We start from the raw sequence: 24,147 nt of genomic DNA, 5'->3' as shown, positions 1-24,147 counted from the left end.
ATGAATTAGGGGTCCTTGATATGACAACATGTCCATCTTATCACATGGGATCTAAATGGAGCCCGGTAAATTGCTACTGTGTGTATATTGTGTGGTGATTAATCCAATTCACTTTATTTGCTTGTATATATGGTATGTGTGTATGTATGTGTATTGGGTGGATTTAATAAAACATTGATTTTAAGGAAATAATTTGTTTCACTTGATTTCATCTTCAAGGGCATTGCTCAGCTTGTTTTCAAGAATAATAGGTCAAATAGGTTGTTTATCAAATTTTGAATGCAAAAGTTTTGAGTACAGTATCAATATGATTTATGCAGTGTAATAATTATGCTATTACATGCTATACTTTGGGCCTTCCTCTACAATTCTCTCTACAAAAAATGCTATAGCCTACACATTTCAAACTAAACTACTGAACTGATGTAGATATTAGGCTAAGCTGCCTCATGAGAAATTTTATTGAAAACTTCAACTGGCAGCAGAAAAGTGCCTGACTTCATTTGCACCTGTCACCTGTCATCTGCATCCTCTTCCAGCAAACTGCAGTGTGAATCATGTAATAGTTGATATTTTTGTATTAAAATGAATCAACTGTTGTAATGTTAATGCTAAAAACATGTTTTAGTTATCAGCAATGGTGCATGACAATTGTTTGAGGTGGGGTAAATAAACCTTTACATCATAAAAAGGTGTCCCCCCAGGTGAGATTCAAACCCGAAATTATTTATTAACGTTAGGATAGTATCGTGTGTCTGGTCGGCGTCTGTGTTAACTGATTTATGTGTAGAGGTAACGCTCTGATGTGTATGTAGCTGGTATATTAAGGTTGGCATGTTAGCTTGCAGGTAGGTTTTCTCAGGGCTTTAAATTACTCTTTACTCTGGGCGGGCAAATCTCGGCATAACACCTGTTAGCGTACTGTAGGAGCAGCAACACGGAACAGCGACCATCTAAAGTTTCAAACTTTGGAAATTCATAAAGAATCAGGCATACGTGCTACAGCTTTGCAACTTTCACCGAAATGTGGGCCCAAATGAGGAGAAACTTATGTACAATGCAACCTATGGTCAATTATGAAGTCTAAAGACCGCAAAAACTGTCAAACTAATATTAAACCCTACTCTCTTTTTCTTCAAATGACACCAGACTTCAGCATCTGCATCGTTGCCATAACTGGAGAGAGGGCAGCCTCTGATTCAAATAGCCCTTCTTATACATTCACTCGTGCTAATTTCTAGTTAATAAAGTAACGGAACTAGTCCTGCCTCACATCTTGATCCCAATTCATGATCATGGAAAACTTTTTTTAATGAATAAATTACTCCAACTTAATTGTGAGGGTAAATGTGCCTATTTGCCACTAGCAGTTGTTTGTATATTAATTTATCTATTACATGCCAAGTATAATGATTAAAACACGTTTATTTTATTTTGTTTATTTTTTACAATTACAGAGTGCATTATTCATATCAACAGAGTCATCCATACAAAACTAACATCCAACATGAGCGGAGCAGGCAGTTGCTACATAACGCATATATGCATATTTAGAGTATGGTTGGGTGAAGTTGTATGTGTGTATCTTCCTTTGTCAACGCCCTTTCATGTGACATACTGCACCTATCCTACTGTAAATGGCACAATAGTTCCATTTTAAACATCTAGCTGTACATCTAACCGGTTTATTTACAACATTGCACAAGAGCTGCGCTTACCACTATAGTATTTACAAATCTAGGATTAACATGTCAGTGCTAACATGACGAATAACAGGTCCATGATTTATTACTCGTCTAAGATAGTTTTTAATGTTGAGCTTAGCTGAAAAGGTGGATTTCTTTTTGTGTCACTCAGAAAAGTTGGGGTTTAAGCAGCTGTAAGAATGAGATACCTACAGTTGTGTGCATGATTCAGTAGATCCTATAGGACCTATAGGACTGATAATATTGAATTCAGTAACCTATACGTATGAATGCATTCACCTATAAAGAAGAAAATCTGACACCTTTATGGCACAGATCCAGATGTTCCTATGGCTGTTTAAAGAGGGTAAATCAAGTTGTGTGTGGATTCTGGCTGTTTGCCCGGTCCAGTTCTGAAACGATGACTACTGCATGTGACCCAGTGTTAGCAGTGATCATGTCTGCTGGTCCTCAGCATGCGGAGCTCGTCCTCCAGGTAGGTGATCCTCTCCAGCAGGGCTGCCTGGTCGGCTGCCAGCTGTGCACAACACAGGGTCCAGCTGATCAGTCATGTTTGTAGTTTTTTTGCGAAATTGAGGATTTATTTTCTTTTCATTTTTTCCATTTGCATCAAGCTTTTCTAATGCGATACTTCTGTGAAATGTGCATCAAAATACATTGATGGAAACTCCTGGACCAGGCTCTCCCACTTGGACTACTGCAACATTCTTCTGGCTGGGCTACCTGCCTCAGCCATCTGACCGCTACAGCTCATTCAGAATGCTGCAGCCCGTCTGGTGTTCAACCAACCTAAACTCTCTTATGTCACTCCCCTCTTCCGGGACCTTTACTGGCTTCCCATCTCGCCCCTCCGTCACCGAGGACGAGCGGTGCAGCTTGCCACCGCGCTGCTCCCCCGTAAAGCGGACCTCGATGTTCTGCAGCTTGGCCAGGCACCAGCTCTTCAGCTCGTTCACCATGGACGCCTGCTTAAAGGACAAAAAACACAAGAGAGGTTTAGTGACATGCGAAAAATTAGTTCAAAATGTCATTATGTATTCATAATTAGTGTTGACACCTTGACATTTTGGATTTTAGTCACCTATATTTATTTCTTTGGCAAAAAAGTTTGCATATTTATCATCTTATGGCATTTACACTAAAATGTCTTGTTATTAGTATTCCTCACGTAAAACGATGAACTCAGGTAGCTGTAACCTTGCAGTGTGAAAACGTGATTGGTGAAGAAAAATATCCAACTTAAATTTGCCAGGAGATCTTTTCAAAGGTGGAATAAGTAGGATTTTGACTATCCCATGGCACCGAATGAACATAGTATATCTGCAGGAGGTTGATAGGGTTGTCGAGCAATACCAATAATACCAATAACTCAAATATGACTTTGTCAGGTGCTGAGATTTCTCACAGGCTCACACTGTGTTTTGGAACAAAACTTTACGTGTGTCAAAATGTTCAGATCCCTGAGCCTTTTCTGAAGCCGGTGAAGTGCAGCTCAGCTGGTGTCGAGCCTGTTATTCGTATTACCTGTCTCTTCTCCCCCTCCAGGCGCTCCTGCGCGGCCCGCTGGTCGATCCTGTGCAGGCACTCTGTCCTCTCCGCTGAAACTCTCTCCACTGTCATCTTGTCCAGAGCCCGGATCTGATGGCATCACGGCAGAACACAAAGACACTTCAACAGTTAGCAACCAAAGAAGCTTATTCTGCTGTTTACTGCAACCTTTCCTACAATTTCATTTGATTACATACATGAGTATTCATTTATGAAATGAGTATTAATTTATGCACAATTAAAGGTTTCTCATTTTCCCATCCATCCATGATGCAACTAGTATAAATGCAAGAGGAGCTTGCACACTCCGTGCATGCGTGTGTGCGTGTGTGTGTGTGCGTGCGTGTGTGTGTGTGTGCCTGTGTGTGTGTGTGTGTGCACGTGCGTGTGTGTGTGTGTGTGTGTGTGTGCGTGCGTGGGTGCGTGCGTGTGCGTGCGTGCGTGCGTGTGCGTGCATACGTGTGTGTGGTATGTGCTATACAGTATATGTGTAGACAGATTTAAAAGCCTGCTCATCCATGCATCGTTATTTGATTATCAGTCTCTTATGGTGTATTCATTGTCTACAGTTGTGAGCCATCTGATGTCACTGTTCTCTATAGGTGCAAGTCTTTAAAATGGGTCGTTAGCACTGATGACATCACATAGTATTTTATGGGTCGCATGTAGAATAAACATGATCTTTTGGTATTCTGATGTCTTGCAGACAGTCTTTAGTTGCGTTGGCCTCTTTTGGGCTCTTTTCTTATCAAGTTCCCCCCCCAATTGTACTTGGCCAAGTCCCCCTGCTGTTCCGTCCCTTGCCCCACCACCTCTGCCAATCTGGGGAGAGTTGTAGACTAGCACGTTTCCTCCGATACATGTGCAGTCGCCAGTCGCTTTTTTCTACCAGACAGCGAGGAGTTTCACCGGCAGGATGTAGCACGTGGGAGGATCTCACTATTCCCCCCAGTTCCCCTCTCCCCCAAACAGGCGCCCCGACCATCCAGTGGAAGCACTAGTGCAGCGACCGGGACACATAATTCATCTTTCCCACCCGGCGCCCGCACACACGGCCAATTGTGCCTGTATCGGACGCCCGACCAAGCTGGAGGTAACAGGGGGGCATGAACCTGCGACCTTCGTGTTGGTAGGCAGGGAATCGACCACTGCGCTACCCGGATGGTGCACCCGCTTTTCTGCATGTCCTGCAGGGGTGCGAGGCCCAGATTCAGTTTGTGCCGTTTTGATCTCATCAATTACGCAGTCATGCCCACATCCAAACTGAAACGAATAAAAATATTGTAAACAAAAAGTAAATGTAAGAGAACAAATCCCAACCCCACAAAGCTGAGAAACATGGCTGCACTTGTTGTTGGTGTTGTCAGGGTAACGTGAGAGTGCTGTCCCATTCCTCTTTATACCATTTTGAGCCCTTGCAGCCTCTCCCACTCAATCACTTACCAGCTGATGTCAATTAAGTCTGTGAGGGCTCAGTGCTTAGGGGGGGACATTGAGATTGGGCCACTGTCGACAACAAGATAAACACCCGCAACCAGGAAGTATGTCAGGAAATAGCTAATGTCCGTCCGACGAGGAAAATGGACCGGACTCTCAGTCCATTGACGAGTCTACATATTGTGGCGACCCTGGGTTTTAGGTAGGAACTGATGTGGGGTGTGGTTTCTGGGGGGAACGATAATAAGTGCGGGACTCCGGAACTTCCTGTCTGTCTAACTGCGCATGCCTGACAGACACTGTGTGATGAGCTAGGAAGCCGGTAGCTAGCTAGAGCGGGAGAACCGAAAGAGTTGTGGAGTTAACTGACTGTGAATAAACAACCTGTACCGAAGTATCGCCTCCTCTCTTCCTCACATAACGGTCCCGGGAGCGGATCGCTTCATTGGTGTCCAGAAGTTGGGTTTACGAACTTTGCCGCTTGCTCGTGTGGTAACGTTAAAAAAAACCAAAAACAAAACAGGAGGAGAGAGAGATGGAGGGGAACGGAGCCAAACCGAGGATTAAGAAGGAGAGCGAAGAGGGTGCAACCCCGGTGTCCATGGGGAAGGATGCGGTAGAGAACATGTTGAGGAGGGAAGACAGACGGATGAGGGAGGATGCCGAGCGGGCAGCACTCAGCGCCGAGCCGGACCCCGCGGGCGGACGGGGGCCCGTGCGTGGAGCAGCGGAGGCCGGAGGAGATCATAGACAGCCGGCGCCAGCGAGGACCAGCGGGTGGGCCCCCGCCAAGACACAGAGGTACACCGGTGAATATAGTTGGGAGGCGTTTCAGGCCCAATTCGAACTGATAGCGGCTGATGAGGGCTGGACAAAGCAAGAGAAAGGAACGAAGCTAGCTAGGTGCCTAGCAAATGACGCCGCATCATGCTTGCTAATGCTAACCCCAGGGGAAAGAGGTGACTATGAAGCACTGGTGGGGGCCCTGCAGAGGAGATTCGGGCGTTGTGAGCTGCCGAGTATACAACGCGCCGAACTGAACAACAGACGCCGACAGCCTGGCGAGTCACTGCGTGTTTTGGCTAATGACATTGAGACTCTATCAAGAAGGGCTTATGCTGAAATGTCACCAGAGGTACAGAGTTCACTCGCCAGGGATCAGTTTGTCCGAGCTTTGACCCCGCCTTGGCTGCGCGCCCAGACCGAGCTGGCACACCCAAGGACGCTGCCGGAGGCATTGGAGCTGGCATCAGAGAGAGAGATCGTGGGGGCGGCGGCCATGGAGGACAGAGCGGGGGGGGGGCAACCCCACCGTGAGGGCTACAGTGGAGTACAACCCAGCCCAGGACGAACCAGCATGGGCGAACAAGCTGACAGAACAGATGACCGAGCTGATACGGGCTGTGACGCTGCAATCTCCGCCCAGTGCAACACCACCGCAACGGGAAGTGAGGCGCTGTTGGGAGTGTGACCGCCCCGGACATCTGGCAAGAGAATGCCGCAGGCGAGGGAGGGGGCGGGGAAATGACGGGGGGTTCGTGTAGAAGGGACGGAGCGGACCCCCGGCATCATGTCCCATGCTGCCCGGTCATCGGCAGAAGGAGCCCGATGGCACAGCTGGGGGAGTGAGGCTCCGTTTTCCCCCGGGGCGGAGAACAACGCCGAATCGGACATGGTGGTGGGGTGGACAAAGGTGGGGGATTTTCTAGGGTCCTGCTACGTCTCTGTCAGCCTGGCGGGGGTGCAGCATATGGCCCTAGTGGACACCGGGTCCACCGCAACGATACTGAGACCTGAGCTTGTTCCGGCGGGAGTGCAGTTGGAGTCTACAGTGAAGGAACTGCGGACAGTGACCGGTGAGTTGGCTCCCATGAAGGGGAGGGCGAGGGTCACGATAAATGTGGGGGGACTGTCAGTGAGTTTCCAGGTATGGGTAGCGGAAGTGCAGGAGCGCTGCATACTGGGTTTAGACTTTCTTAAGTTTACAATGAACTTAGGGGAAAACACCCTGTGTTTCCCTGGCGGCCCCACAGTGATGTTAAAGGGGAAAGATGCGATGTTAATGACCCTCCCACAAGCCCCGAGAACAGACCCACTCACGGTGAGAGCTATGGAGACATGCGGGGACACTGCAGTTTTCCCGTCCATCAGAGATAGCTCCTCCCCCACCGGCCCTAGCATCCCACAGGGCTATGTCCCCGAACCACCAGCCTCACTTCCCCTCAACCCCTCCCCCGACGATCAGCCCCTTCCCCCGGCCACTAGCCAGCCCCTGTCGGCAACGGCAGCCCCCTTTACGCCACTGGGACCCCCTTCGATAGAGACGAGCGGGGGGGAAGAGAGGGTGGCGGCGATAAGAGAGATGTGGGAACGCAACCGTAGCGGGTTAGAGACGGAGGAGCAAGAGGAGCTGTTAGAGTTGCTATTAGAGTTTAAGGAGAGTTTCGCCCTTTCGGAAGAAGAACTGGGCCGTACACACCTGGTGCAGCACCAGATAGATACAGAGGGGGCGTATCCCATCAGAGCACGTCCCCGTCGACTCCCGGCAGCATATAAGGAAGCAGCGAATGAGGCCATCGAGGAAATGCTGCGAGGGGGGATCATCGAGCCGTCCGACAGCCCGTGGGCATCAGGGGTGGTGATGGTAAAAAAGAAAAAGAGCCCAAAAATGAGGTTCTGCGTGGACTATAGGTCACTGAACAAAGTGACGAAGAAAGACGCGTACCCGATGCCCATCATTGATGAACTGCTAGATGTGGTGGGGGACTCCTCCTGGTTCTCCTCACTAGACCTACGCAGTGGCTACTGGCAGGTGCCCCTCAGTAATGAAGCCAAGCAGAAAACTGCCTTCTGCACTGAGAGAGGGCTGTGGCAGTTTCGAGTCCTCGCTTTCGGGCTGTGCAACGCCCCAGCAACGTTTGAAAGACTGATGGAGAAACTGCTGGAGGAGATTCCCCAGAGAGAATGTGTCGTGTACTTAGACGACATATTGGCACACGGTAGCTCGTTCCGGGCAGCACTGGGGTCGTTACGGAGGGTGCTGGAGAAGATCGCGGGGGCGGGGCTGAAATTGCACCCAGATAAGTGCCATTTCATGAAGCGGGAGGTGGAGTTCCTGGGGCACGGCATTGGCGCAGGGGGCACCCGTACACTAAAGGAGAAGACACAGCGAGACGCGGAGTTGTGGCCAGTCCTGCAGTGGGTAGAGAACGGCCAGAAGCCGCCCTGGGGAGAGGTGGCAGGGGCCACCGCCACAACCAAAGGACTGTGGTCGGAGGCTGGAACGGTGGTCGACGCACTGGTGGGGGGCATGTTCAGCAGGTTCGGGGCGCCGGAGACCCTCCACAGTGACCAAGGGAGGAACTTCGAGTCACGCGTGTTCGCCACCATGTGCGAACGACTGAACATCAACAAGACGCGGACCACGGCGCTACACCCCCAGAGTGACGGCCTCGTAGAGAGATTCAATAGGACTCTGGGAAAACAAATGGCCATCCTCACCGAAGAACACCAGCAGGACTGGGACACGCACCTTCCCCTCATCCTCATGGCCTACAGGTCTGCTGTTCAAGAGTCCACCTCCTGCACCCCAGCCCTGCTCATGTTGGGACGGGAACTGCGGACGCCAGCGGAAATGGCGTTTGGCAAACCCCCGGACACACCCGACGCGCCTCCGGGAAGAGAGTACGCCAGGAGACTCCAGGATCGGTTGGAGTCCGCCCACAACTTTGCCCGGGATCAGCAGGAGAAAGCGGGTAGGAGGCAGAAGAGGAACTATGATGTGAGGGCCAGGGGAAGGCAGTTCCAGGCCGGGGAGCTGGTCTGGGTCTATAGCCCTAGGAGGAAGAAGGGTCGGTGTCCCAAGCTGGACAGTCACTGGGTGGGCCCATGTAAGCTGTTGGAAAGGTTGTGGGAGGTGGTGTACAGGGTCCAAATGCCACTCTGGGGGAGGGTGGTGGTGCTTCACAGGGACCGGCTGGCCCCGTACCGGGGGGATTGTCTTCCCACCACGGACGCTGTCCGCCCAACACGCTTGCGGAGAGATGTTGTGGTGGAATCCCCCGGGACAGAGAGTGTTAGCCCCTTTAGTCCTCTCCCTGCTGCCCTCCAAGGTGGGCCCACAGGGTCGAGGAGGCCGCAGAGACAGAGAAGGCCTCCAGACCGGGACCGGGACTATGTGCCTTACTAGTTAAAAAAAAAAAAAAAAAAAGTTGTAATGGTTGATGTTGTGGGCTTGCATGGTTACTGTGCCACTCGGGAAGAGTGTTGATGGAAATGGTGGTAATGGAAATGCATAAAAAAAAAAAAAGAGTACAGAATGTTAAGTGAAAATAAGTGGTGTGTTAAAAGAAAAAAGGAAGAGACTGTTTGCTGGGGAATGGATTTTGATGCAGTGACAAAAAATAGTGTTGATGTGTTGTTATTTTGGTACAGGGGATGTGTGTGGGTTGTGGGTGCCAGCGTGGAAGCTGGCTCTTGTTGAGAGGGGATAATGTGGCGACCCTGGGTTTTAGGTAGGAACTGATGTGGGGTGTGGTTTCTGGGGGGAACGATAATAAGTGCGGGACTCCAGAACTTCCTGTCTGTCTAACTGCGCATGCCTGACACAGTGTGATGAGCTAGGAAGCCGGTAGCTAGCTAGAGTGGGAGAACCGAAAGAGTTGTGGAGTTAACTGACTGTGAATAAACAACCTGTACCGAAGTATCGCCTCCTCTCTTCCTCACATAACGGTCCCGGGAGCGGATCGCTTCAATATAAACTATATAATTCACAAAGAAAAGAAGAAAAACAAATGACACAGTCGTAACATAAAGGAATGCACGATTAGTCCTGCTTTAAATGAGCCACAGGCAAAGATTTGTATCAACATAGCAGTTAAATGAACCACCAAACGTGGTTTGTATCAAAGTAGCACTAGCAGTTAAATACAAACATCAAACATGTGGTTTGTATTTGTATTTAATCATACAGAGCAGTCCACCAGCCAGGGAGAGAGAAAGTGGAGAAAAGCCGAGGTCATTCCAGGCTAAAAGTTTGGCTGAGATGGAAGATCGCTTTAATCTGAAAGTAACATTACAATGAACAAGGACGTTACAATGTAATGTTGTGACGTCCAAACACCCCGCCCCCCATGACCCCTCGTGATCGAACCCGGAAGCCGCCACAAGCAACATAAGCGTGAATGATTACAAATGGTAATGTTTATTTTTGCTCTTTTTAATGTGCTGTGAATCTAAGTAGCGAAGAACAAGGTTGTGCGTGCAGCCTCAACTTTGAGCCTTGCCAGCGGCAACAACGTAACTGGTCCAAAACGTTATCGTGTTGTTTACCAAGAACTTGCAGAACCCGCTATGTCGGGCGGACATTTGGTAACGCTTTAGAATACAGCCCGCAAATAAGCATGTAGTTATAGTATAACCAGTGATGGGAAAGCTACTTGGAAAATGTAGTAAGCTAAGCTATCAGTTACTCTCGATTAAATATAGCTAAACTACGGTACATTGAAGCTATCCCCAGAGAAATGTAGCAAGCTAAGCTACGAGCAACATGACAAAAGCAGCTTGCTACATCAAAGATACTTTTTTCTCTCACATTGAATCAACTTCATGTCTGTTACGTCCCTTAAATGTGTGTCTAGGGTGAAAAGGTGTAACATAAGAAGTCCAGGAAAAAGGGAAATTAAAGTGTACCAAAACAATGATTTATTTTAACAAAGGTTGGTTCAAATAAGGAAGCACAGTGACGTCAGGGTGGCCAAAGCCCAATCAGTTTACCTAGAAATAAAATAAACTAGACTATAAACAAAAAGACAAAACTACGCCTCCTTAAACCTACAAAAAACAGGAGAAAAGTGGGTGTAAAGAAAAGGGCGACACACCCCTACAGGGCTTCCTTAAGATTAACAATAAACAGGAATCAAACAAAAAGGCAAGTGATATACAAAGTAGCTAAGTAGACCAATGAGTGTGTGCATGAGAAATAGTTAGGCTACATCTAACAAAAGGCCAAGAAGCATAGGCTAAGGCAAGGCCAATGAGTAACTTAAGACAGTTACAGAGGGCAAATAGGCTGACAGCTAATAGAAATAGCTACAGCTTCAAAGCACACACAAAAAAGTGTTGGCTGTCAAGTGACCAAGGGCCACAAAAAGAGCTACCCAAAAACAATTAACGTTAGCTGAAAGTAGAAAAAAGCTAATACAAAAGAGCTAATGCAAAAAGGGCTTGAGGAGAGAGCAAGGAGGGTGGAGGGCCAGTGTAAGCACGCAGAGCGCTCCGCTAACACTGACCCACAGTGCCATCTTGGAACACTGGAGATTATGTAGGACATGCAGGTCTGAAGCAGCCAATCAGCAGCGACAACTCAGCCAATCGGCGTTGATTGCCAACCAGCTCCAGGTGAGGGCTCCTCACCTCAATCACTGCAGCAGAGGGGCGTGTCTGGGACAGAGATAGTGAGGCAGGAAAAGAAACAGAGCCACACACCAAAGGCCAGGCTTTGGTACAGAGGCTGTAAAACCCCATCACATACTGTAGGTAAAATGCTAAATTGAACGTTACAATAGGCATAAGCCAGAATTGTAATATTATGGAAATAAATAAGGCAGAGGGCCGTAACACCTCCCCCCTTAAAAAGAAACATCTCCTCCCAAAAATATGCTAAAGTTCAGGCTAAAAAACACAAGACGGTGAATCAAAATATGAAAATGGACAAAGCTTTCACACACACACACTTGAAAATTTGTGGCACTAAGGCAAACATGCCTGCTTACCTTAAGCAAGTCAGAAGTGGTGGTGGAGACAGCATACACAGAGGGGTGGACTTAGTCTAAGGTCTTCCAGCTCAGATGCCCAGATGCATGTGCTCAACCTCACAGGTTTGTTTCGAGCATTCACCTGAGAGGTGAAGGGCGAGCTTCAGATCCCCTCATGTCCCCCAGATCAGCGCTGTCTGATTAAGGCCCAAGTGGCAGCAGGAGCCTCCGCCCCCACCTCCACCTGGTCATTGAGAGCTTGTGAGGAAATGGCGGCCTTCGCTCCCACTTCCCGTATAAACCCTCGCGTGCCTTACCTGACAGACACTTGGCTTTCTCTATGCCTTTCTCCACCAACTGCTCCGACAGCAAAATCTTAACAAGTCTCCGCCTATACAGGCATGCAAAGGGACAGAGACACCAAAAAATTAAGTAGTAAGTGTGCAAAATGTCCATGTGAAAAGTCAACCCAAAGTTAACTGAATGTTGATCAAAGTCAACCAACGTGTTACCAAAAGTTAACCAGACATTTTAACCCATCCATGTGAACTAATCACTCCTAATGTTAACTACTGTTAACCTTCTTTCAATGTTAACCACTGTTAACCCATCATTGTGAACATCACTCCTACTGTTAACCGGAGTTAACCTCTTCCTAATGTCAAATGTCAAAAAGAGCAACATCAAAACCATCCAAAGTTTACTGCACAGGTAAATAAATGGCATGACTCACTCGAGAGAACTCAAAGAGATCTCAGTACAGGAATAGCATAGTACATGGCAATTAAATACAAATAATCCTACCTACCCTTTTACAGAGCTGCTCTAAGGTAGGACTACTTACAAACCCTTCAAAGACAATGAAGTTATGTTTCTCAGAACAGCTTATTCCTAAAGAGAAAAAAAGACAAGCCGAAACACAAAGTGCACAAATGGCCCACAAATGTAAATATAGCACTAGGCTACTAGAAAGTTCCTGGACTATAAAAGGGATTACAAAATTATCCCGGACGATAAAGGGATTACAAAATTATCCCGGACGATAAAGGGATTACAAAATTATCCCGGACGATAAAGCAGTGTTTCCCATACATAAAGGAATTTGTGGCGGGCCGCCACAATAATATTTTGACCGCCACAATAAGATGTTGACCAAATTTTTTTTTTTTTTTTTTTTTTTTTTTTTTTTTTTTTTTTTACATTGCACCTGAACGCAACATGCAAGATATCCGCTGAATAAGTGTCCAATAAATGTTCATGTCATTCTGGCCAATACTTCTGTTATAGCATTTCAGTCTGGAATATGGAATATCTTTCAATAATCTATGATTTAGCTGCTAAATTGTCAAATACCGCCATCTGCTCGCTACCCAGGCACTTATGTATGTACTTAACCCAACTAACTTAACTAACTATCCGGTGTGCACAACACTGTCAGCCTAAACTCCGGCTGACACTCCAAAAACCTACAATCCGCTACAGAAAAATGTATATTGTTTGTTTATTAACTGGCCCCTCGCCTTCTATCATTTCACGAAAGTGCAAAGCAAGTTGAGTATCCCTGACCTATAGGGAGAAATTTAGTTTGTCATTGTAAACCCACAGCACAGTAATGATGACATGTTCTTCATAGATCTAGCCTTTTAATTTTGCTCTTAAGCTTTCTCAAAGTACACCAAATTCATGCATTTTACTTTAAAATGAGTGTGTGTCTAGGGTGAAAAGGTGTAACATAAAAAGTCCAGGAAAAAGGGAAATAGGCTGAATTAAAGTGTACCAAAACAATGATTTATTTTAACAAAGGTTGGTTCAAATAAGGAAGCACAGTGACATCAGGGTGGCCAAAGCCCAATCAGTTTACCTAGAAATAAAATAAACTAGACTATAAACAAAAAGACAAAACTACACCTCCTTAAACCTACAAAAAACCGGAGAAAAGTGGGTGTAAAGAAAAGGGCGACACACCCCTACAGGGCTTCCTTAAGATTAACAATAAACAGGAATCAAACAAAAAGGCAAGTGATATACAAAGTAGCTAAGTAGACCAATGAGTGTGTGCATGAGAAATAGTTAGGCTACATCTAACAAAAGGCCAAGAAGCATAGGCTAAAGGCCTAAACATGGTCGTCCGTCCGCCTCGAATTGGAGCCGTCTCGCCGTCTGGCGGCGCCAGCGAGCCCTACATGCTCGGACGCCACTACACCCTCCCTCCTCCCACCCCCCTCCTCCTGTGGAAGCTCCATGTGAAAATGGCGGAGATTGTGTGCCAGGCAGTCTGAATGAAATTGAATGTAACGTTCCCAATTCTATGTATTAAATTCTAAAAAACGACCCTCAACATTTGGGAAGGCTAAGCCACACAACTAGTTCGTTATAATCTAACATCATGCTTTGAAAGGCGACTTTACGACGAAGAGCCAAGGCAACGGCCAATCACAACTCTCCTGCAGCTGTCGTCACGCACGTATCGTCGCCGTGAAGTCACATTTTCGATCAGCCCCCGTCAGCTGACGGCGGCCCCTCCCCGTAGGACGGCGCTCCACCCGCCGTCACACGGGGAGGGCGGGGCGAGGCTCTGACGGATGACCATGTTTAGGCCTTTAGGCAAGGCCAATGAGTAACTTAAGACAGTTACAGAGGGCAAATAGGCTGACAGCTAATAGAAATAGCTACAGCTTCAAAGCACACACAAAAAAGTGTTGGCTGTCAAGTGACCAAGGGCCACAAAAAGAGCTACCCAAAAACAATTAACGTTAGCTGAAAGTAGAAAAAAGCTAATACAAAAGAGCTAATGCAAAAAGGGCTTGAGGAGAGAGCAAGGAGGGTGGAGGGCCAGTGTAAGCACGCAGAGCGCTCCGCTAACACTGACCCACAGTGCCATCTTGGAACACTGGAGATTATGTAGGACATGCAGGTGTGAAGCAGCCAATCAGCAGCGACAACTCAGCCAATCGGCATTGATTGCCAACCAGCTCCAGGTGAGGGCTCCTCACCTCAATCACTGCAGCAGAGGGGCGCGTCTGGGACAGAGATAGTGAGGCAGGAAAAGAAACAGAGCCACACACCAAAGGCCAGGCTTTGGTACAGAGGCAGTAAAACCCCATCACATACTGTAGGTAAAATGCTAAATTGAACGTTACAATAGGCATAAGCCAGAATTGTAATATTATGGAAATAAATAAGGCAGAGGGCCGTAACAATGTCAAAGAACAACTTTCCACCAAACAAATAGGCAGGCAAAAAAATCTAATTTTGATTGTTTATTATATTATAAAATACACTGAAACTCTCACTGGCACAATATTCAAAAACAGACAATAAAACCTGAACGTCTTCTTCATCACTGCCAGTGGCTCCCTCTGGCTCTGCCATCTTTCAAAGTTCGTTGCTGATGTGACTTCGCCAGCACATGACATATTTTGCCCTACCCTTAACCAATCATCAGTCTTCATTGCCTAAACCCAACCCAATCAGAGGCAGAGTAGTGCCAGGTCTTGCTGCAAGGGAGGCAAGGATGTTAAAAAGCAAGGATGAGACAACAACACTTGTTGTCCATCATAATGGAACTGGAAGTGCTTTATTGGCTACACACGCACACTTGACATATGTCTCCTCCTGTTTAATCCAAACCGCAGCAGAAATCTCCACTGCGTGCTTTGCTCATGGATTTTATCTGGCGAGTAGCTTGTAGCTTTTGCGGGAAGCTACAAGCTACTTGGGTCTATCAATAGGGGGTCAAGCTAATTGGTTCAAAAGTAGTGAAGCTACCACCAAGCTACTGAGAAATGTAGTTAAGCTATGTAGCTTCGCTACTTGTAGCTTCGCTACTGCCCAACACTGAGTATAACAACGGGGTTTAAGGACTGTAGTTATAGTATAACTACAGGGTATAAGGAGTGAAAAAATACTTTAACTAGAGGGTAACAAGATCTGGTAACACTTTACAATACTGGTGCAAACATGTGCATGAATGCATGCTTAACTCATGATGAATTAAGCCATTAATTGATGCTTACCGCATCATCAACTAATGAAAGGTATGTTTGATGAACACACCGAGTCATATATGAATTACTATTAATTAAGTAGGCTATGCCTAGATCATCATAGTTAATTCCTCATCAACACATACATTAACACACTGTGTTCAATAATACCGTAATTCATGTGTTAATTACCACTATCAACTTCCAGTCGCCTGCAACCGGGAAATCGATTGAGTTTCCCCCGTTGCATAACGAAGACGGGATGCGCTACTAGCCACTCCTCCTTGTCCGAGCTAGCCTGGTAAACCAGCCCGTCACGTGAACTCACATTTCATTTCCAAATGAAATGTGAGTTCACGTGACGGGCTGGTTTACCAGGCTATGTCCGAGCGACATCTCAGGGAAAACATACTCGACTTCGGGGAAAGAGAGTTCTCTTTGTTTGACCGGTGCCTAGCTGGCTGTAAAGAGAGGCGTTCGGGGTGCAGCGGAGTCGCCTCTGCTGTTTACGGTAGTTTGTCAGTGGTGGTGGCCTGGCGGGGACACTGGCGCTATGTATGGCTGGGATTAGCGTGTGTGTATGGGCGCCTCGCTGGGTTCAGTGCTGCGTGCCCCGGCCGGCCGGCTACGGTGATTTCAGCAGCTGTGCTGTAGTCTATCAGTAGGCTATCATTCTGATTACTTGTTACTAGTGTAGTATAGGCTACGCTATTTTATGGAGGTTCCTCTCGTGGCTCAGGCTGATCGAGTGATTGATGCTTGGTGCTCACGGGTAAACTCAAATTGACAGTAGCCTAAAAGAGGCTTGCCCATGGCTTTACCCAATCTGGGATCCGCTGCATGTATCTTTGGGATTTGCCCCTGGTAAAGCGCACTGTTACTGGGCCACTGTCAAGGTAGCCACGAGAGAACATATTGTTTCCGGCCAAGACTTTCAGAATAAAAGTCAAAATTCATGTTGTAACCAGCTACGCAGTACTGAGCTCTGCGTGCTTTTATTTTTGATGGCAGGCTGAGGCAACGGAAGTAATTGTTTGTGTGCCATGTCTTTCGTGACACTTATTCTCGTGGTCGAGCAGCTAGCTGGTTTGCACGCAACGTGGTGGTCGTTTTGCCCGAATAATATCAACAGCAGCCTCCGTGTTCTTATTCTACGAAGAGTACAAACTGCAAAGCCTAAGAGTCGGTCACAGTGGTGGTGGCAGTGTCGAATGGATACCAATCGCAAGATGAACGAGCGGGTTTGTTAGAGTTTCAGGTAGCTAGCCGTAGCAATTTAGCTTTAGCAATTTAGCTAGCTTGTGGCTTAGCTAGCTTGTTTGTTGTGTGTGCGTTCATGGTGGAGACCTGTCGCTACAGTCACGTTGGTTCGGGAAGTGAAGAGCAACACAAGTGAAAAAGGACGAGAGCTGGAAGTTGGAGGAGGTGGACCCGCCGGTCGTGACTTTACTATCTGTGGCACATAACTATTAATTCATACATAATGATATAGGCACTTGTGAGGCACAACACTTAACTCATACATATATATGTGGTTCTTGGCATATAGAGCCTACAAGACATACATCCAGTGTTTGATGTCTGTTGGAGATGCACAGTTGGAGTTGGTCTGGTTCGGGGCTACCAAGGCGGGCTACTACACGCATAGCCTATATCAGAGCAGCAACATCGGAATGATAGCTACAGCTGCTGAAATAGCCGTACCCGGCTAAGAGGTTCTGAAGGGGTCTCGGCCGGAGGTGTGGGACCCAGGCAAGGTGAGGGGCAGGGCGAGTAGGGGTTGGGTGGTGGTAGCCTGGGTAAACCAAGCCCCCAGTGACCTCGACCTGCTCTCAGACAGACCCTGGGCTGCCCTGGGTGTCGGCCGGGAGAGAGGCTCTTAGCCTGGTGGCTGGCCTGCTGGGTCGTGCATTTAGACACCCGGTAAGATAGGCACAAAACACCGGCCACATGTTCTGTGGACCAAGCTTCGAAGAGGAAGGAATGCCCATGATGAACGAGGTAATGGCTGGGAGAGGTTAGATCGAGCCGGTCCCTGACACGCTGCACACCGCCTCGCTCAGCTGGTTCTGATTGTGGGCTATCGGCATTGCGGTCTGGTAACGCTAAAGTTCCGGTTGCAGGGAGCTGATAGTGGTAATTAACACATGAATTACGGTATTATTGAACACAGTGTGTTAATGTATGTGTTGATGAGGAATTAACTATGATGATATAGGCATAGCCTACTTAATTAATAGTAATTCATATATGACTCGGTGTGTTCATCAAACATACCTTTCATTAGTTGATAATGCGGTAAGCATCAATTAATGGCTTAATTCATCATGAGTTAAGCATGCATTCATGCACATGTTTGCACCAGTATTGTAAAGTGTTACCCAAGATCTGTACTTATAGTATAACTACGGGTACCAGGAGTGTAGATATAGTATAACTACGGGGTATAAGGAGTGTAGTTATAGTATAACTACGGGGTTTAAGGAGTGTAGTTATAGTATAACTACGTGGTTTAAGGAGTGTAGTTATAGTATAACTACGGGGTTTAAGGAGTGTAGTTATAGTATAGCTACGGGGTTTAAGGAGTGTAGTTATAGTATAACTATGGGGTACAAGGACTGTAGTTATAGTATAACTATGGGGTTTAAGGAGTGAAAAAATACTTTAACTAGAGGGTAACAAGATCTGTACTTATAGTCTAACTACGGGGTCACGGGCTGTATTATGAAGCAGGGGACCAATTTTGTACTTATATGCTAATTACGGGGTACCACACTGTACTTACAGGGTAACTACGGGGTTTAAGGAGTGTAGTTATAGTATAACTACAGGGTTTAAGGAGTGTAGTTATAGTATAACTACGGGGTTTAAGGACTGTAGTTATAGTATAACTACGGGGTTTAAGGACTGTAGTTATAGTATAACTACGGGGTTTAAGGAGTGTAGTTATAGTATAACTATAGGGTTTAAGGACTGTAGTTATAGTATAACTACGGGGTTTAAGGAGTGTAGTTATAGTATAACTACGGGGTTTAAGGACTGTAGTTATAGTATAACTACGGGGTTTAAGGAGTGTAGTTATAGTATAACTACGGCTACGGGGTTTAAGGAGTGAAAAAATACTTTAACTAGAGGGTAACAAGATCTGTACTTATAGTCTAACTACGGGGTCGTGGGCTGTATTATGAAGCAGGGGACCAATTTTGTACTTATAGGCTAATTACGGGGTACCACACTGTACTTACAGGGTAACTACGGGGTTTAGTTATAGTATAACTATGGGGTTTAAGGAGTGTAGTTATAGTATAACTACAGGGTTTAAGGAGTGTAGTTATAGTATAACTACAGGGTTTAAGGAGTGTAGTTATAGTATAACTACGGGGTTTAAGGAGTGTAGGGCCTTTCTGTGTGGAGTTTGCATGTTCTCCCCGTGCCTCCCCGGGGTTTCCTTCATATAGGAACCCCCTTCACCAAAACATGCAATATCCTGGTTGCTAATGTGGTTCCTCCTCTGGTCGTTAAGGGCGCCTGTTCGGAGGAAGGGGAACTGGTTGGAATAGCGTGAACCTCCCACGACGTGCTATGTCCTACCGGTGAAGCTTCCCCTGTCAGGTGAAAAGAAGTGGCTGGCTAACTGCCCATGTCTCGGAGGAAGCATGGAGCCAGTTTCGGCTCTCCCCAGATCGGCAGAGGGTGGAGCAGCAACCAGGATAAATAAATTTAATTAGCACTAATGGGGGATGAAAATGGGATCGGGGGGGGGGGGGGGGGGGGGGGAATGAGGAAATGGCATTTCCTCATTCCTCACAACAAGGAGTGACGCTGCAGAGTCACATTTTCGAGGAGCTGCACGCGTCCTATGCCGAGCTGCGCCGATAGGACGCCCAGCTACACGTTCACATTAGTTCTTATTGTGAATTAGATTATATATGCAAATTAAGCGTGGCTGATTTGTGCAGGTTGGACGGGGCAGTAGTTGAGTCATGAAAAGTCATAGCCCCGGGGCCCATGGCTACTTTAATCCTGTTTTATTGTGTGATTTGTAGCTTCGTGAGATGGCTTCTAGTTTCCTGGCTGGGCAATGTTTGGACCTTTGATTTGATTGTTTGAATTTATTTGGATATAAATAAAATATCAAAAACAGCAAAATCCAAGGGATGTACATGTAAAAGTGCGGACACTTATTTCCAACATGGTCCCCTCCCTGGTCTTAAAAACATACTGTACAGTAACACATTTCATAAAATGAACATTACAGAACAATCAAGAATAAAGGAAAACAAGAGATACAAGCAACAAATGTTCAAAAACTAATAAACAAAAGAAAAGACTCCACCCACTACTCTAGCTTACTCAGCAGGAATTCTTGCAGAAGGTTCTTAAAACAGCTCAGAGAATTCTTAAGTCTTAATTCAGTCAAAACATGTATTTTCTTTTTACTGTAATTGCAGGCTCAACTTTGTAAACTGGGGGGACGCATCACAGCCATTAGAAGCAAAGGATGCTTCCAACAGGCCAGTTTCATTCCAAACCGATCCACAACAGATCAATCTACTCTTCGCTTCCAACAGGCGAGTTTCATTCCAAACCGATCCACAACAGATCAATCTACTCTTCGTCTCGTCATTGAGAAATACAATGAGTTTCGCAAGAACAGAGACTTATACATTGCCTTTCTCAAGCCAGCTTTTGACACGGACGCATCTCTCTTGAACAGGACCAGCGATTTCCGGATGGACAGGGTCTGTGCTCCGATTCCCGGGGTACTTCTCCCAGACCTGAAATATGCGGATAATACCATACTATACTGTCCTACAAAAGACCGGCTAGAGAATTATTTGATGATTTACCAGGAGAAGGCCATCAAATTCGGCCTAAAGGTCAGCTGGGATAAAACCATACTCATGTACATAGGAAATCAACCAGATCCCCCCCCGCTGCGCATTTGTGGGGAACCAGTGGAGTTTGTGAGCTCCTTTACCTACCAGGGGTCCATCATTACAAATAATAACAACCTGAAACCGGAGGTCAACCGGCGAGTTTTCCTGTCAGACAGTGTAATGAAGAGCCTCTGGAAACTGTGGAGAGATGACTCCATATCCAGAAGCACTAAACTACAAATCTACAACACATCAGTTATTCCCGTCCTGCTTTCCGGAGCAGAAACATGGCCTCTCAATAAGACCTTGGCCAACAGAATCGACGGCTTTGACAGCAGAGCACTACGCACCATAGAGGGATTAAAATGGTACCACAGAGTCTCCAACATCGAGCTGCGGGAACGCACCCAACAGCCACCCGCCTCGCGCCTAGCTGCACAGCTTCGGCTGAGCTGGTATGGCCACGTCAAACGACTTCCGCCTGATCACCCTACTCATGCCATCCTTCATTTTGACCCAAAAGCAGCCGGCTGGAGACGCCCCTGTGGCAGGCCCCGCACAAGATGGATCGACGTCATCGTGAGCGACCTGCATCAACTGGGTCTGTCACTCACCGAAGCTGAGCTCATAGCAATGGATCCATGCAGATGGGAAAGACTGGTGGGAAAACTACCCACATTCTGGACTTAAGTAGAAGTACAGTTACTTCCGGTTTAGGATGTAGGGAGGAACGCCACACGCGAGAGCATCTCCTGACTATTTTTCGAAAGAAAAGAAGAAACTATTAAACCACCCTGTTGCCTACCAAACCTTACGATGGACAATTAACAAGCCCCGTGCGATGACGTCAAAATCGCCGCGCGCCCTATGCGCTTGGCTTGGCGCGAAGACTATGCCAAAGGCTTTAGGGGGACCTGACAGAGTGCAGTGTGTGTGCGGGGGGGAAGCGCCCACGGGGTGGTGCATGGGAGAACGGGCACTGCACTAGTTTCTTTAATTTAATGAACCTGGCACTGACTGGCTATTATTTTCTTTAGTTTTTTGTCGATTTTTGCAGCAATTGTTTATTCTATGACTTTTCATATAGGCCTAGACATATATGTTCAGAGTGCTCCAGACAGGTCCCGCATTTCACGTTATGCAAAGCTCAGCTCGATTAATGCCTGAATCTGCTGCTGTGAAATAAATGTTTTATTTGATTTTGAATAGTAGTCTTTCTTGTGTTGTTATTGCGCTTTTCAGAGGTTATTATGGTTAAAAAGTCCAGAACTAGGCATAGCGGGTATATAACCTATGTTTTAATGTTTTCAAAATATCATATAAAAAATATAAAAAATATAAAAAATAAATCAGCCTCCTCCCCAGTTATAACCGCCTCCTCAGGCATTTCATCTTGGCGCCGGCCCTGAGTAGGCCTATTGTTTTTGTGGTCTGGTCTGAAAAAGTTTGAGAAACACTGCTGTAACCCAATCTCTTATGTGAAACAAGCGAGCAAGGCAGGCTCTGTTTAGCGAGTAGGAGGAGAGAAGGGTAGGAAGAGAGAAGTGCGCGCTCCCGCGAGGGGGTGCAGCTTCCGATGTTATGCCGAGAAATGCCCGGCAATTAAATACCTCCCCAGCTCACGGGAGCTCACACATGTGTCCTCCTGGATTCGAACCACAAACCCTCGGTTTACGAGACAAATGCTCTACCAATGAGGCTAAAATCTATGAAGCCTTGTTTCCTTGGTTGGGGTGTGAGAGACAGCTCGCAACGTAGGTCAACATTAGGCTACTGTTTAAAGACTAATCTTACATAGGCTATAAGTACAGGGTACCAGATTTGGTTTAAAGACAGAAAACAACAACAACACAACACTTGCCCTCTAACCTAAGTACAGATTTGGTACAAGTAGGCAGGGGTAAATTCACATCATACCCTCTACTTACCCTGTAAGTACAGAGATGACATGTTTTTGGATTGTGTAAACCTCTGAAGTCTAATTGACTCTCTCTCTCTCTCTCTCTCTCTCTCTCTCTCTCTCTCTCTCTCTCACTCTCTCTCTCAGTGGTTTGACTTTTGAAAACTAGACCCAATTAAAACAAAATGTAGGACATCATCTCCCCAGAAAAGCGCTATATAAAACCTATGTATTATTATTATTATTATTATTATGTGGGACATGGGAAAAGGCATAAAAATGCTGTGCAGACATCTGGTCCCAGGTAGGCGTATAAACTCCCTTGTAAGATCTGGCGCTCCTCTTTAGGTGATAGGGCCGCATCTATTTTGGCTAGAAGAGAGAATCCCCCCTCTATCCTCCTGACCAACAGTCCACAACCCAAAGCTAGTCTGTCATAAAAGACTAAAGATATCAGACAGCTGGAATCAATCTCTCTCTCTCTCTATCTCTCTCTCTCTCTCTCTCTCTAATCAAAAACAGAAAACAAGACATTTTGTTACTCAGTACAGCTGGAATCAATCTCTCTCTCTCTCTCTCTCTCTCTCTCTCTCTCTCTCTCTCTCTCTCTCTCTCTCTCTCTCTCTCTCTCTGTGATAAGATAGAATATAATAGAAGACTATTGTTGACTGGAATCTATTCGGAATAATAACAGAACCGTAATAAACGGGCAGTTAAATGGCGAACCTTAACCACTCGAGCTAAAGGGCCAGCCCCTTAGCTCGAGTGGTAGTGAAGCCGTGCATTTCTGAGCCTACAGTCGTCACGTCTTTCTAGAGGCGCGTCCACGTGTCAGGATCCCTTAGGGCAGGGGCGTGATTTCTAACCCCACATAGGATAAGCAATAACCACGCCCTGTGGCGCCGGGATTGGCCAGGAGCAACACTGGAGTAGTGTCCTCTGCACTGGAGGACACGCAGCCTAGTGACGCAGCCCAGCGATTTCATGAACCAACTGAATCGCTCTTGAGAACGGACAGCGATTTCGAGAGCGGACATTGAAATGAATTATGGTCACCTACCTTCCTTAGCATAGTAATAATAATAATAAGCATAATTGTAATCTACACAATGTACAAAAACATGCAATAATATAAACGGTGTTGTGTTCACGTTCATAGCTCATATCATAATATAATGTATCATATCGTTAATTTCAAGCTCAATTCTTACCCAGAGAAAAGGTACAGCACTGAAAATGTAAGCAATAGTTTTTTAAACATCTTTATTTTAAAAGATGAAAAACCCCAGGTGCTTAGTCCCAAGCTTCAATGCTCCTGGCCAATCCCCGCGCCACAGGGCGTGGTTATTGCTTATCCTATGTGGGGTTAGAAATCACGCGCCCTGCGTTACTTAGCTACTTTCACTTTCAATCACAATCAATATAAAATTTTCTGTAGCGGATTGTAGGTGTCAGACGGAGTTTAGTCTGACAACGTTGTGCACACCGGATAGTTACTTAGGTTAAGTAGGCTACATACATAAGTGCCTGGGTAGCGAGCAGACGGCGTATTTGACAATTTAGCAGCTAAATCATAGATTATTGAAAGATATTCCATATTCCAGACTGAAATGCTATAACAGAAGTGTGAGTATTGGCCAGAATTACATGAACATTTGGACACTTATTCATTATTATTATTATTATTATTATTTTTTGCAATTCCATCGCGGGCCACACAATGGTGTCTTAAAATCTAAAAAAAGAATCTCAGTGGTTTGACTTTTGAAAACTAGAGCCAATCAAAACAAAATGTGAATAATGTTGTAAAAACACTCACCCTGTCTCAACTGACTGACAGACTTTACAGTTAGTTGAAGAAGAATGTTGTAAAAACACTCACCCTGCCTCGTCCTCAGCCTGTGACTCTGTTCCGTCCTCATTGGTGTCGACACC

General features: G+C 46.3%; 1 protein-coding gene across 3 annotated transcripts; it reads right to left on the bottom strand.

The window, feature by feature from the left end:
* Positions 1-1,456: 1,456 nt before the first annotated feature.
* Positions 1,457-24,147, bottom strand: LOC310797214 (ankyrin repeat domain-containing protein 6-like). Of its 3 annotated transcripts, none has more exons than XM_083659565.1 (3): positions 24,095-24,147; positions 3,231-3,344; positions 1,457-2,674 (listed from the first exon to the last, which is right to left on the bottom strand). In XM_083659565.1, exons 2-3 carry the CDS (start codon positions 3,324-3,326, stop codon positions 2,450-2,452), a joined length of 321 nt encoding a protein of 106 aa, XP_083515691.1. In that variant the 5' UTR covers positions 3,327-3,344; positions 24,095-24,147; the 3' UTR covers positions 1,457-2,449. The 3 variants fall into 3 exon arrangements, with proteins under 3 accessions (XP_083515691.1, XP_083515690.1, XP_083515689.1); XM_083659564.1 differs by lacking the exon at positions 24,095-24,147 and adding an exon at positions 10,982-11,112 and having other exon boundaries at positions 1,457-2,671; XM_083659563.1 differs by lacking the exon at positions 24,095-24,147 and adding an exon at positions 10,982-11,095.

Source organism: Poromitra crassiceps, assembly GCF_964638095.1.
Source record: "Poromitra crassiceps genome assembly, chromosome: 23".
NCBI lineage: Eukaryota > Metazoa > Chordata > Actinopteri > Beryciformes > Melamphaidae > Poromitra > Poromitra crassiceps.
Note: the sequence above shows the minus strand (reverse complement) of the source record. Positions and strands in the feature narration are given on the sequence as shown.

What these genes read in the sequence shown, in the direction of transcription:
- LOC310797214 (XM_083659563.1), bottom strand. An exon ending in TGGAGGGGGAGAAGAGACAG is followed by an intron (nt 2,675 to 3,230) that starts GTAATACGAATA and finishes TTGTCCTTTAAG; the next exon opens with CAGGCGTCCATGGTGAACGA.